General features: G+C 38.7%; 1 protein-coding gene across 8 annotated transcripts in view; it reads left to right on the top strand.

Annotated features, from left to right (window-relative positions):
- The window catches only part of LOC118191457 (coiled-coil domain-containing protein AGAP005037-like), a 769544-nt gene that overhangs the window by 637481 nt on the left and 116622 nt on the right, over positions 1 to 15441 (top strand). For 7 of the 8 annotated variants that reach the window (XM_085811562.1, XM_085811564.1, XM_085811563.1 and 4 more), the window contains 2 exons: positions 1250 to 1580; positions 4229 to 4356. In XM_085811562.1, the coding sequence (XP_085667688.1) occupies positions 1250 to 1580; positions 4229 to 4356 (459 nt within the window). The remainder of the gene's footprint in view (positions 1 to 1249; positions 1581 to 4228; positions 4357 to 15441) is intronic. The other variant, XM_085811561.1, reaches the window with a different exon arrangement.

Below are 15441 nucleotides of genomic sequence, written 5' to 3'. Positions count from 1 at the left end.
TTAAATAATTATTTCTCAAGTCCAATGCATGATAGATAATCAAGATAATTACTTTGGCAAACCTTTAACAATTACGATAGTTATTTTAGCGGGATACTCTATATCAAGAGAAAAAGTAATTAAAAGGGAGTAAAACTCGCAAACCTATTTCGTTATACCAGTCTTACAATAAATTACACAAGCAGTGCTTTAAGCACTGTATTGCCAACATGTGTTTTATGTCAAAAATGAAATAATTTAAAATACATTAATAATTAGAGCTAATTAAAAAAATCTCATTTTTAATTTATTAAATTTTTTTCACAAAAAGAAACCAGTCCTCATGCGATTTAAGTTGCTGTTTCGAAATTATTTGATTTAATTGAAATAAACATCAGACTCTAAGGCATACTATGTTTCAGAAAAATGTTACGAACTATAAAGAGAATAGAGCTTATTTCGCAAGTGTTCGGCCACTTTTTTTCTTAAATTTATCCTTTAATCTTATAAAATGGAAGCACAATAGAAGCAGTGATGCGGAAATAACTACCCCACCTGCCCCATAAATCCACATTATGAATTTTCATAGGTTTTAAAACATTATTAAAAGCGTTCTTCTTTTTGTTTAAAACAAAAAACCGCGAAACCAAAATAGTTTTGACTACAACTTTTATTTTATAAACCTAAGCTTCCCTTTCTTACACATCTTATAATGACATAGATTATTCCTTTTTTGCAGCAAAAAATTAGCAGTTGTAATTTCATGACGAAGAAATATGTACGCTATAGCTCATCTTAGCAGCTTCAAGTCAAAAAAGATACATAAATAAACGTTTTTCCAATATTTCGAAGTAATTTGGAGGGAGAAATAGGCGTTTTAAAGTTTATTCCAATTGACTTCCCTATCTAATTTAAGTAAATTTTTCACTAATTTGGTTGAAAGATGGGGTTGTCAAAAATTCATTGACAAAAGATTTACGCCCCCGTGTTAGATGAGTTTTCATCAAGTTTTCATAGAAGTATTTGAGCTACATTAAGCGAGACATGTTGCAGCATTTCAAAGAATATAGCGCAGAAGATATAAGGAAGATTGTTAGCTTTGAAGTAAAAGATATACTCTTTTGTAATAAAAATAATAATTAATTTTTTTATGTATTCATGGTTGCACACTGCTTTTCTGTAGTTAAGTTTGCAAAATAATAAGTCACAAATAGTAAAATGCCATTCACAATATTCTCTGATTTAAAATTGGTATTTCGTTCTTTTTCAGCAGTAGATTCCCGTGTGCCCCCGTATCCCCGCTTCACTGCCGAGCGACGTCACGAGCCTCAGGGGGGTTACCGCCCTCCCCCTGAGCGCCCATATTCTGCAGGAGCAGTGCCCATCTACACAGTATCTCCTGAGCGACACTATGAGCCAACGTACCGGAAGAGTTACGAAGGTGGCTACCTTTCATCACCTGAGAGACGCTACGAGCCCGCGAGGGCTTTCGCTGCTGCTGCCCCGGTGTCGCCCTACGAGGAGCCCTACTATGGGGGGACAGAGAGGATCTACGGAACGAGATCGGGTTCGGTTACGCCGGTCGTGGACGAGGAGGCGAGGTTAGTACCTGGGAACATTATACGACTATCTAATTGATAATTACAACTTAAATACTCATAACATCTATACTTATACGTTATAAGTATCGAGCTCATTATAAGGCTATAGGGCAATTATATTGCTGAGAGGGTCGGGCTGTGCCCTTATTCCACCTATACGAATACTAAACTTTTACTCTTGAATGCTTTGCTCCTCATTCTAAGTCAAATAAAATTAAGTTTGTTGTTAAAATGTTTACACGCATTTATTTATTTATTAGTGTATTATGTACTTATAAAGAGAGTGGACAGCATATTTTTAAGAAACTTTTAATGTAATTTTGATTAATATGTATGACGTTTCAGTAATAAAACCAAGGTTTGCGATTTAATTTGAAGGCATGATTAGATAAAAAATAATTTCATAATTGCGACATTTATAGATAAAAATTAATTTTGTAGTTTAAACAGAAATGTGCTGTTTTTTTAGGCAGTCAAATCACGATTTCATTATTTAATTATGTCGAATAAAAATTTTTATTTTTTCCTTATTTTATTTCAATTTTTATTCCTTATTTTATTTCAAGGTGCAAATGTATATATTTCTATTTATTTACTTTCGGAGCAAGTACTTTCCTTAATTGTCCTTATGTAAAGTACCTATGACATAGTGATCTGCTTTAAATATTATTTCAAGATACATTTTTCTGAGGATAGAATATGGTTTTCCAAGAAAACCTTATACAGTAGATTCTAAGCGTAGTAGTTCTAAAGGTTCCATAATTACACAAAGTTTGAAGTCCACTGCTATAATGTGTTTATTGTTTGACATACAGCAAATGCAAACTTCTGATAAGCCTAAGTAGCAGCAAAATGTATCCAAGAACTTTAGGATATGTTATAATTTTACAAAATAAGAATACTGTAATTATTTTTCTCGTAACTCAATTTTTGCACGTGTGTCCGAATCTCCTTTCAAACTGCAGCCATTAAATGTTATCTCAATGCACTATTTTTTAAAAAAAATCAATAATGAAGTATTTCGATTTATGTATGTATATTCCTTGCACTGTGGGGAAACAAAGTCACCTACACGGGATCTTCCACCTAAACATAAGCACCTCGCAGCTCGAATTTGCAATTTTTTTCTTATTTATTTTATTCTTTATATAAATTTAACGAATTTTTTGTTTAACCAGCTCAGCGATTTGAAAGCGAGACGTCGGAACATTGTTCGAAATGAAAGATTTGTATCTCCAGCACGCGAGACTTTTGAGATTCAGCGAAATGTTTAAGATTTTAACACTGATTGATATTAAATGCATAGTTCTGAGGGCTTATTGCTGATAAAGTATTTACCCACAACATAAATGTAAGATATTTATCTTTCAATTTAAATCCACAAATTCGACTATTTGAAAGCAATGTGTTGCCACAACCTCAATACTTGTTATCTCCATGTATCAGCGTGTTGCCATTCAGTAAAGTGTAAAATAGTTATCTTTCAAATTTAATCTTTCTGTTACTAAGTAGCTAATCAAATGATTGAAAAGCAGTAATCGTAGTTCTTGATTCATTCTTATGATTAACTATTTTAGGCTGCTGCCGCGGCTACCTTTAAAAAAATTATATAACGAATATAAAAAATATGTTTGGCAATCATTCCTCCAAAACTCCATCGAGAATTTTACAAATATGCTGTTTTCAAATGTTTTGTGATTTTGCTTTTAAGTTTTATGTGGAGTAAGTGAGAAGATAGCAGTGCTTTATAATAAAGCTAAAACGACAAAAACACTCTGTTAGTAGGAGTGAGTCTAAGAGCATAACTGGTAACTTGCAATGCTCAGCGAGGGTATTTAAAAAAACCTTAACAAATCCACTAATGCAATGCTCAAATGTGAATCCTTTCCGATTTTTTTAAGATTTTTATCTTGCCGATTTTATTATAAAAAACAATTTAAGACAATTGCTTTTAATAATAAAATCGGGTTAAAGAGTTTAGATCATTATGAAAGAGTAATAAAAGCACTGCGATGATATTTATCTCAGAATTCGAATATGAAAGGAAAAAAGTGTATAGTTGATATTTTAGGCCAAGATTTAATATTTGGAAATCTTAAAATAGGTAACAAATTAGTTTTTCAAAATATTTTAGAAACAGAAGAATTCAAATAATGAATAGTTTAGTTTTCTAAATTATTCGAACTGTAGTTTGAACTGTTATTATTGTTCCCATTTGTGCTATTACGCTGTTTACCTTAATTTATTGTTAGGACTTCTATGAAGTGAAAAAATTAAGTTCGATGACTTATTTAATGGTTTCTTTTGCGTAACCACAGAAAGGTCTATCAATTTTTTGTAATAAACAATAATGAAAGAGTGTAAAGTACGAATATAACAATAATGAAAGAGTGTAAAGTAGGAATATAGCAATAATGAAAGAGTGTAAAAATTACGAAATAGCAAGTATTCCAACAACACCAAAATAACGGAAAACAATTAAATTTTTCAGAATACAAAAATTTTTTGATTTTCTTTGCTTTGGAACGGATTTGTAAAACATTACCAAAGAAAAAACAATTGAAATTGATCCATAGGTATTTACAATAGCACTTAGAAATTGATCACATTTTGAGTGTGATAATCTTTAACAATGTTTTCTTTCTCAGGCTTCGGGTGGAACACATGGAGCGCCAACTCGCTAGCTTGACAGGACTCGTCCAGAAGGCGTTGCGGCAGCCCCCTGCATCTCAGCAGATTCCGACGAGAGATGTTACAAAAGAGAGAGGTCAGGGGGGTAAGTAGTCAAGATCATCATTGTTATTGCTTTTATCCTTCTGTGGTATTTTAGGTTAAATAAGTTCCTGTTTTAAGTATGCACCAATGAAAGGCCAACACAGAGAATTTAAAAATAAATTTGTCAAAAATTCTGTTTATGTGTTCAAGCCGCCAGCTTAAAATTCGCCATTTGCTTTTATGTATTAACTAGCCAATAGCGTCGCCAGTCATATACGCGTCCAATCGCCTAAAAAAAAAGGAAAAAAAGTATAATGATTTTAATTATAAGGTATTTTTCTCGTCTTCTTGGCATACCTTCATGGTGTGGTGGTCTGCACGCTGGGCGCGTATTCCAGAGTTCCGCGGATCGATTCCCGGCGAAGGCGTTGCTAATTTTTTATCTTGCCTGCTCCCAAAAAAATGCTAATGTCTCTACGTAACAAACCCTCTAATGCAATTTTATGAGTCCAATTTAATAATAATTAAAATCAGGTTGCGTTTGTTGCTTTTAAATCGCTTGTTTCATCAGTTAACAATAGAATAAATTTGAAAGAAAAATTAAACATTATCTTGCGCTTTACTGAATAATAATACATTGCTATGTGAAAGAAGTGGCAACACAGTCTATTTATTCGCTGGGTTTTTCTATTAAATTCCTACTATTAGCTCACACTCTCCCTATATCTTGTTTAAATTTTCAACCGTTAATAAAATACTGTTTATTCATTCACTTAAGGACTCCAAAGCCAAGTTTCCAAATTCAACCAGCAGAGGAGACAACCTCGTCAACACTCAAGGAGCAACGCAAGGATAAGGTTCCTATCTCAAAGCTACCTGTCCACATCAACAAGACTGTATCCACACGTAAGGGTGTATATGAAGTATTCTGCGACTCAGACGAAGATGTCGGCATACTGGAAAAAGAACTACAAAAAGCCACCATCCCGGCCGAGGTCAAGAGACCTGAAAAACGACTACCAAGATGCGTCGTGCACAATGTCCCCACCAACATGCAGCCAGAGGACATCATTAGTGAAATCAGTGCCGTCACCAATGCTCCAGGCAACCACTTCAAGGCACTCTATCGCCTCAAGGAACGACGAGGCGATAGAGTTAATGGGTATTTGAATGCCAAAAGGCAGGATTTGCAGCAGCAATCAAGGCACGAAGACTACTTGGGATGGGCTGCCCACACCATTACCGAATATCGCGGCATCACCAGATGCTACAGGTATCAGAGATTGGTCCACACACCGGCCAAGTGCAAAAGCCCAATGCAGTACTGCGCCTACTGTGGTGAAGAACACGGTACTCGAGAATGCCGGGCAGAACTCTTGTATCAACAGTGGTGATGCAATCCATCGCATCGGTGCCAGACGGGATCATAAGCACCCCGCCTACCACAGAGACTGTCCAGAATTTTAACTGGCAGTGTAGATATACCAGGGTTCAGTCCAATATTAGCATGGGCACCACCGCACTTCGTGAGGAGCCAGCAAGCAGCAATATAAGACCACAGATGCCTAAAAGCATAATGAATGAAGTCAGGCTACAAGAGTACATACCAAACAGTTGTATGCAGATAAACTTGCAACGGGCACATGCAGCAAGCGCCCATGCCGCAGCATACGCTATCGAGAACAAAATAGACATCATGTTTATCCAGGAACCGTACACTAAACAAGTAAAAGTGGTAGAGTTCTCCCTCACGTGGGGTTTCTTTCAGAAAGAGGATAGGGAACTCCCTCCACGTACTGCCATCATCAACTGCAATCCGGCGTGGTCGCTCAGTGTCATCAGCCAAGAGAGAGGTCACGTCGCAGTGCTCCTGGAGACGCATGAACTGCATTTAGTTCGGTAGAACCAACAACGACCTTCATGGCATCCTTCCTCAGAGACTATGGCAAGGTCAATATCATCTTTACAGATTTTAATGCCCACAATGTGTGCTGGGGCTATGCGGATACGGAGCCCAAGGGCAGACACCTGGAAGAGTTCTTCTCGGCACATAACCTGGTTCTCCATAATTCCGCAGATGCTCCACCCACATTTGATAGAGTACACGCAAAAGGCTGGCCAGACTTAACATTATCCGCCCCTAGTATTGCCCCCATGTTACAGGACTGGGAAATAATAGAGAGAATAAGTCTGTCCGATCACAATTATGTGACATTCAAAATTTCGCACCGGACAACTACTTCTATTATAAGAAGGTATAACCTGCCCGCCAATAAGCTGAAGCGATTCCTCCAGCGCTGTCAACACCATCTAGGCGAGTTGCCCCCAGGATAGAGCTAGCAGCGACACAAGCAGAGCTCGAAGAACTTACTGAAAAAGTCGTCAAGGTAATACAAGAAGCCTGCGAACCAATTCTGGTGGTCAGAACCACCGAAAAGCCGAAAGGTCTGAGCTGGTGGACAAGCGACCTTAAAGTACAGCAAAAAAAGTGCCGTGCACTGCGATGCCGGCTTAAGTGAGATCGCCAAAGGAACGACAGCGCTGACTCAACTCTCTTGACAGCTTTCCAGCGAGAAAGGGCCCATTATAAAAGGATGGTCCTACAGGCAAAGCTCACCTCTTGGAGGGCTTTCTGCACAGAAAACACAGCTCTCTTTGGCATACACTACAAGCTGGCGACCGGGAAGATGTATGCACCTACTAAGTTTCATCTCCTCCATGCAGTGACAGAAGATGAAAGCCCCAAGGTCAGCACACTGAATGCGATATTAGATGCAGTGTTCCCGCAGGATGATATGACAGGAGATACAGCTGAGCATCAACAAGAAAGGATTACGGCAACCAATACTTCCGTCCCAAATGACAAGGATATCCCAGCACAGGATTTGATACAAATACTACGCTGCCTTCCCAAGAGAAAAGCTCCGGAGCCGGATGGAGTAAATTATAACATCGTCAAGACCGCCTTAAATGCAAACATTGAATTCTTCATTTCACTCCTGAGCAGGCTTTATAACACGGGTACATTCCCGCGGTGGTTCAAAGTAGGGCAATCGGTGTTCTTTCTAAAGAAAAGTAGAGACCCAGACTCGTACTGACACATCTGCCTATTGTTTGCGTTGGGGAAGATGTACGAAAAAATCATTATGAATCGGCTGAGGCATTACTTGCACCTCACCAATTACTTGAGCCCTAACCAGTATGGCTTCAGAACCGGTTCATCAACAGTTCACGCACTGGCAGAAGTCAAATATAATTTAATTAAATTTATAAAAATCAAGGAAATGGTTATAACACGGAGTTTATCAGCCTCGATCTAAAAAGCGCCTTCGTAACGTTGTGGTGGCCAGCCACACTAAATGCGCTGGCAGAAGCTAAATGCCCATCGAACATGTACAGAACAATCCAGCACTACCTGTCAGACCGAAACGTCGGAGGTATACTCCAGAGTCCACAACGGAGGTATACTCCAGAGGAGACAGTCCCGCGGAAGCCCACAAGGCTCATGCGCGGGCCCCCACCTCTGTAACATAACTTTCAACAATATTCTCTCTGCGCAGTGGCCAGAGCATACAAGAGTTATAGCTTATGCGGGCAACGCGGCCTTTATAGTAAAAGGTCGCACGAGAGAGGAACTACAAGCGAACAGAAATCAGACCTGCTCACTGTTCAGCGAAAAATGCCAGAAGATAATAATAGCGGAAAGCAAGTCACAAATTCTGCTTTTCCCCAAAAAAAGGAGGATGACTGGTTAGACAGCCTCGCATTACCATCAATGGCCAGCGAATAAAAATAGTTAAGCAATTAAAATATCTGGGTCTACTGTTTGATAACAAATTGAAGTGGATCCCATATGTAATTGTAAAAACGTACCGCGACCATTGCCAAGAACATGCGGTTAATGTAGGGTCACATTTGGGGCCTCAATCCGCATATTCATAAGATCATCTATCAGACAGTTGCAGAAAAGATTGTAACGTATGCGGCGGCTGTATGAACCCAGCCGATGCAATAATAAAAACACTGCTAAAAACACTGCAAGTATACAAAGGCAATTTATGTTAAACATCACGAGGGCCTACCGCACGACAGCAACTAGCGCACTGAACATTTTAGCAGGTCTCGTTCCCCTTCACATCAGCGCCAAAAGGGAGGCAGTCCTGCAACAAGTTAAGCAACTGCGGCAACCAGCCACTTTATATGAAGAAACTTACTGGCCCAGAGACTATGAAATTCCAGCAATCCACTTGAGTTCCACCCAGCACAGCAGAGCGTAGGAGTATGAATCAACCTCAAGGGGCGATCTGAAGATATGAACAGGCCCAATACCCGTATTTTTACTGATGGGTCAAAAATGAATGACAACGACGGATATGCGTACGTAATGTTTCAATACGCACTTGGTGCGCTATATCACGGGCCATGAGCCTTTCCCGGAGTACTTTGCCACGCATGGCGACAGACACAGATCAGTGCAGTTGTGGCTACCTGGGTACTCCGGGGCATTATGTCATAACCTGCCCACTTACCAGCGAACTGCACATACGTATTCCAACTGTCAATACACAGGTATTCTGTAAATTCATGATTAAGCAGAAGCACCTGTGTCGACGACAGATCATTAAAATCATGAATTTGCTTGCCAGACACGGCACTGACCTTTGTGCAGTCGAATAATTAGTGCAAGGCCTGCATGTCATTTGAGAAATATCTCCTCGGATAACGCAAATATAGCGCTGAACAAGCAAACTCTACCAATAGTAAGTCAATCATGCCAACTAAACCCCGTATGTGTGCATGTACTGTATATCCTACGCGTACCGCAACTTCTCAGCAGTACTAATCAAAATTCAAGCAATGTAAATAACTTAAGCACCAGTATATAAAATAGTTCATGTACATCAGCAAGTATGTGGGAACATCTCCACTAATTCAACAGTGAATATCAATATGGATGACGTGTCAGACAAAGAAAGTACACAGCTGGCTTCAGGCTCTGTCTAGACCTGAATTCCAAGTGTAACGCGATCCAATGGCCATCCACCTTAACTGGCTGCACAACCTAGCTGCTTTAAATACGTGTATTTAAAAGTAAATGTCGCATCGGATGTACTAAACAGTCAAAGGACAGTATCTTAGAATATGTATGCAAAGCATATGTACAGTACATTCCTGCGAATAACGCAGTGACATAGCAAGATGCGCCTATGAACATTAGAAATGTATACTTACATGCCCCGGCATGTCAGACATTCTAAGCTCATTCGCATAACTGCCAGAGCAATTATATTGCTCAATATGTATCAAAAATCTTATGTTACATTGAACATAATAAAAACACTGCTAAATCCGCACACAGTACAAATTGTAAATGTAACACCACGTAACGCAAGTGTAACGTCATCTCTGAATAGTAATGTAAAGTCATATGTAACGTTGTATAGAATTACGTAACATAATATAGAATATACTATCAGGTTCAATGTTTCTTCTTACCTTCTTCGGAAACATACAATGACCTGACTAGAACAGAGAGCTTACTAAAGCTATGTTCACTAATTGTAGTAAGTAGACAGGATACAGACGAAGGGTATACAAAACCCTTTATTTTTCTTTATATACAATGACTTCCGTACTTCGGAATACAATGACCCTCCACTCGGGGTCTAACGTAAAAGATATCAAAATAAAACTAAACTCTAATTTAACTTTAGAATAAGATTGGCCTTATAATAACAGGAAGCGTATGTAGCACAGAGACTGTGAACACTACAATACGTTTAATTTATCAAGAGGATTAAAACCTCTGGCCTGGAAGGCAAATAGCAACTGCGTAACTTCTAAGGTAAGCGGCCTGCTTCGAACTCACTGCTTCCTCTCTTCTGCTTGGCAAAAAGGCCACACTTAAATACTTGGCGTTCGCCAGACAACTTTGCATAAACTCCTTCACGCTTATAATTCTGGCCGGAAGTAGAAAATAAGAAGTGATAGTAAAGATTTAAAATAAAAGAAACGTTAGTAAAACTTAAGATCCTTACATACTTCCCGCCAGAGTTAATTTGTTTGAAACTGAGGTCCAAAACGACCTTGTTGAAAACTTTTAACTCTAAAAACTAACGCGAGGCCAACCTTTTACAATCATAACTTAGCTAGAAACTAGAAAATTTAAAAGAAAGAAATTTGTTACAATAGCAGCTCCCGGGATATACAACAATCTTTTTTTTCTTTTTCGTCTGTATTGCATCTAAACAGGAGCTTTATTCAATTCTGGTTCCTTCCAGAGATCTGGAAGGAAAACTAGTTTAATGAAATGTTACAGAATGACATTGCAAATAACATATAGAATATACTTTTCTTAACATTCTTATTTCATTCATGACTATTTTAATTATCTCTCCCCGTGCTCTCTGACATGTGTTGTAAAAGAACACCAACCACGAATGTGTTTCTGTCTACGTGTGCCACACTTCCTCCTACAATCAAAACACTAACGTGTTAAAATTCAACATACGAGACCTCTTAACACACCCTAATTTCAACTCTAGACCCTGAGGTACTATTCTGAAAGTGGCTAACTCTAAAGTTTAGCGTCAGAGAGCCTAACTACATCATTCAACCTTTAACATATATTCGTCATGATTTAATCTTTACAGTCACACGAATAACAAATTTTTAACATTACTTTCACTTTTACCATATCACGGTATTTCTTAACATTCAAAATAACAGTTCACATGTATACAAGAACATATCAAAGCAAGTGCCAATTCTTTCTACATTGAAATAATACTACATTTCAAAAAGTCTTTCAGACTAAAACTTCTTTCTTGCTAGAATGTTTTAAATAAAATTTATACAATAACTTTTTACAATATTTAAGTCTTTACACAACGCTATTATACATCAACTTTAGTTTTACGCGCGAGTAATTGAAAAACATAATAAGAAAATCGGTCACAACTCATTTCTCGCCCTTTTGGCGATAAAGGTAGACCTCGCATGAGGTAAAACTTCTTGAAATCTGCCACTTGCAGTAAGAATGAAAGATTAACTTAAGTTTGTAAAGTAACATAAAATTTTACTTATCTTTGTAATATTCAGACATCCTTTTCTGGGCCCAGTCTTTAAAGGTATAGCTGATAGTAGCTTGGTTGATCCTCCTTCTTGTACGGGCTCGCCCTTCAGTGCTTTCCTCTGGAAGCTTCCGTTTTTCACCACTACGGCCACCCTTGAACATCTTCCTTCTGTCCTCTGCTTGTGGTCTTGGCCGTTTGAAGGCAGCTGGTCTTGGTGGAACCGGGAAACTTCTGTCGTGATCCTGCTTGGACCTCGTTGTTGGCCGTTCAAATTTTTCTTGTACTTTTTCCTCCGCCGCTGATGGCCCTTCCGCAGTTCGGCGACTTTTGCTGCGGAGAGTTCTGTCGGATGAGTCAATCTTCCGTTTCACAGCCGGGTTATAGTTGCCGTCCTTTCTCCTGGTCCTTTCCACATACGTCGTCCTTCTCCCTTCTTCATTCTGGGGATATTCGTGAACTCTGTTTTCTGGACGGTGGAACGGCTTCTTTTTCTTTTTACCTTCAGTTTTTCCGCGGGGCAATTTTCTTTTCACTTGCTTCTGTCTCTCATTGGCTTGCCCTTGTACTTGTCGTTTTCCCACCTCTGGAACTTGTACCTGCGGTGTCTGCCGTACCGGATCCTGCAAAAGATCTGAAAAGATTTTCATTTTATTACGATCGAAGTAGGGTTTAATTTGATCCATATTTGCGGAACAGGTTTCACCATTTCTTGCCTTTAACACTACAACAGCGTGAGTTATTTTTTCTAAAACATATGGTCCTTCAAAGCGTGGAAAAAATTTGGCAGTTTTATCTTCTGGTGCTGAAGAAAGTGAATGCTTAATTTTTAAAACTTCATCCCCTACTTTGTAAGTTACTCCCCGTCGTTTCAGATCATAGTATAACTTCTGTTTTCTTTGTGCTACTTCCGTATTCTTTTTTGCTTCTTTTATTAGTTTTTCTATATCACCCATTTTAAATTCTGGGGCTCTTTGTTGCACATAAAATAGTTTATCTAACGGTGTTATAACCTTTCTGCTTAGAAATAACTCAGCAGGAGTTTTGCCCGTTGTATCATGTTTTGCGGTCCTAAGGGCGAAAGCAAATTCATTGACATAGTTATCCCAGCTTTTATGAAAATTTTTAACATAACTACGGATAATTTTCACTATATTTCTGTTGACCCGTTCCGCTATATTTGATTGCGGCCGATACGGGACCATTTTTAAATGACGTATGCCCAGTTTTTGACACATGTCTTCAAATATATTACTTACAAATTGAGGACCATTATCCGATATAACTTTTAGGGGCACCCCGTATTTTAAAATATATTTATTTAAAATAGAATCAGTAACTAATTTCGCGGAGGCTCGTTTTAAGGGAACAATTTCGGTCCATTTACTAAAATGATCAACCATAACAAGGAGATAGCGATTTTTATTTAACTGACTTTTTGGGAAAGGGCCCAATAAATCGATGCCGATTATTTCATTTGGAAATTCGGATTTAATACTATTTAGAAACCCGGCCGGGCGGAAATTAATATAATTAACGGCTTGACATATTGGGCAGGACTGGACATACGCCCTTGTTAACTTTTGCAGTTCAGGAAAGTAGACTGCCTCGCGTACGCGTTGGATAGTTTTTCGAATACCAGCATGAGAAGCTAAAGGGCTGTCATGGAGCTCTTGCAGGATATTTAATCTAAGACTAGCTGGGATAACACGTCGAAATTCGTTGTTGGAATTCGTAGTTTTTGTGTAGAATAATAGACCATCTATTAGTTCGTAATGGGCCGCCCTATTTCTTATCGCCACAATATCTTGGTGGCTAAAATTTTCAGGATCCTTCAAATACTCATAAATACTTCCAAACTCAGGATCCTTACCCAGTTCGGTTATTACAGTTTCTCGGGAATTTATTGTACACGCTGTCAGCATTGCAACTTTTACGGTATTACTCTGTTCGTCTAATTTAATTCGTGATAGGGCATCTGCTACGATATTTTCCTTTCCGGGGGTATGCTTGATTACCAGATTATATTCTTGCAGCTTGAGTGCCCATCTTATTAACCTTGGGGATAAATTTTTCCCTGAGTACAATCTAATTACCGCCGCATGATCAGAATATACTGTTATCGGCGCCTTTCCAAAATAGACTCGGAACTTTTGCACTGCTAACAGAACTGCAAGTGCCTCTCTCTCGGTCGCGGAATAGTTTCTTTGTGTTTGATTTAAAGTTCGGCTAAAAAATGCCACGGGCTGCTGATTTTGCGAAAGTACCGCTCCTACCGCATAATCCGAAGCATCCGCTGAAATTTCTAAATTTTCATCCTTTTCAGGAAATTTCAACACAGGGGCTTGCGTTAATGCTTGTTTTAATTTTTCGAAAGCACTATTGGCTTCGGCAGTCCACGAGAATCTTGCCTTTTTCCTTTTTAATTTTAACAATGGCTCAGCGATAGCCGCAAAATCTTTTATAAAGGACCTATAATATGAACAAAGTCCTAGAAAAGAAGAGAGCTTCTTTGCCGTGTTTGGAGTCGGATACTTTTGTACAGCGATTATTTTTGATTCATCTGTCTCGATCCCTTTTTGCGATATTTTGTAACCTAAATATTTTAATTCAGGGGCTGCAAATTTGCACTTTTCGACATTAACTTTTAGACCGGCCTCATTTAATAAAGAAAACACCTGTCTTAAATCCTGTATATGTTGGTCGAGATTACCACTAGTAATAATGATATCATCTAAATAGATAAATGTGGACTTTCCAAGAACAGGTCTTAACACAATGTCCATGCATCGCTGAAATGTTGCTGGGGCGCCTGAAAGCCCAAACGGCATTCGCAAAAATGCATAAGTGCCAGACTTGGTTATAAAAGCAGTCTTAGGCACGTCCTCAGGCCTAACCCCTATTTGAAAATAACCATTCGTTAAGTCTAAAGTCGTCATAAATTTGGTTGATTTTATGTTCCTTAAAATTTCTTCTATGATCGGTAACGGATATACCGGATATTTCGTTATGGAATTTAATTTACGGTAATCAATAGCGAATCTCCACCTTTTTGGATGCTCCAAAGGATAATCATTATTTTTCTTACATAAAACCACCGGACTAGCATAACTACTTGAGATAGGCGTTATGATCTTTTTACGTAGCATATCGGTAATATGCCATTCTATAATTTTTTCCTTATTCTTATCATACCGGTATGGTTTTTGACGAACCGGCAATGCATCTCCGGTGTCAATACTATGGTTAGAAACCTGAGTAAATCCTGGAATATCACTAAATAAGGAAGCAAATTCACTTACCACTTGTCGGATTCTATCTTGCTCGTCATTAGGCAGGTGGTCAAGATTTAACCTTGGCGGTTCAACCTTTTCTACACGCACTGGTTTCATCGTCAGCTTAAGGGACGCTGCATTAAAATCCAGTGTAGCTTGTGCGTCTGAAAGAAAGTCTATTCCTAGGATTAAATTTGCTTGCAAATTCTTTACTATAAAAAACATCACCTTTACTTGTTCGTCCTTGATACGGATGTACAAAGGTACTTTACCTACGCACTTACATTGTTCTCCTTGCGCCGCTAATACTGTTGTATTATCCGCATTATATATGCGGTATTTGCGAAAATACTTTCTAAAAAAGACTTCTGCCACACAGGAACACTGCGCGCCGGTATCCAGGAGTGCGGTGGCCGGGATATTATTTACCAAGACTTCAATCTTCGGAAGAGTTAAATTTTTCACCATTACTGTATTTAACTTGTAGGAAGAGGGGTTTTCGTGGCCTTCGGATTTCCGCACCCTCTCGTCAGCAGAAATCCGTTTTAGTTTAAATTATTTTTCCTTTCGGTGCTTTCCTTCTTTCTCCACTGGCCTTGAGACTTTTTTCCTGGGTTGCTATTGAACTGTCGACGTTCGCCGGCTGTTTTTGAATGCTCGGGTTTCCTTGCCGACTGATTCGCTTTTTCTCCGTAGCCATGTGCTTGAGTTTGCTGTAGTCTTGGCGTACCAAATTGGTTTCGCTGTTGATATTGGCGTCTTCTTTCGACGTCCGCCGTTCTTCTACTTTCAAACTGC

The sequence above is a fragment of the Stegodyphus dumicola genome, chromosome 2 (genome assembly GCF_044657685.1).
Source record: "Stegodyphus dumicola isolate Sdum_Otavi_A_Nest chromosome 2, ASM4465768v1".
NCBI lineage: Eukaryota > Metazoa > Arthropoda > Arachnida > Araneae > Eresidae > Stegodyphus > Stegodyphus dumicola.
The sequence above is the reverse complement of the archived record's forward strand: the minus strand, read 5'-3'. Positions and strand labels throughout refer to the sequence as shown.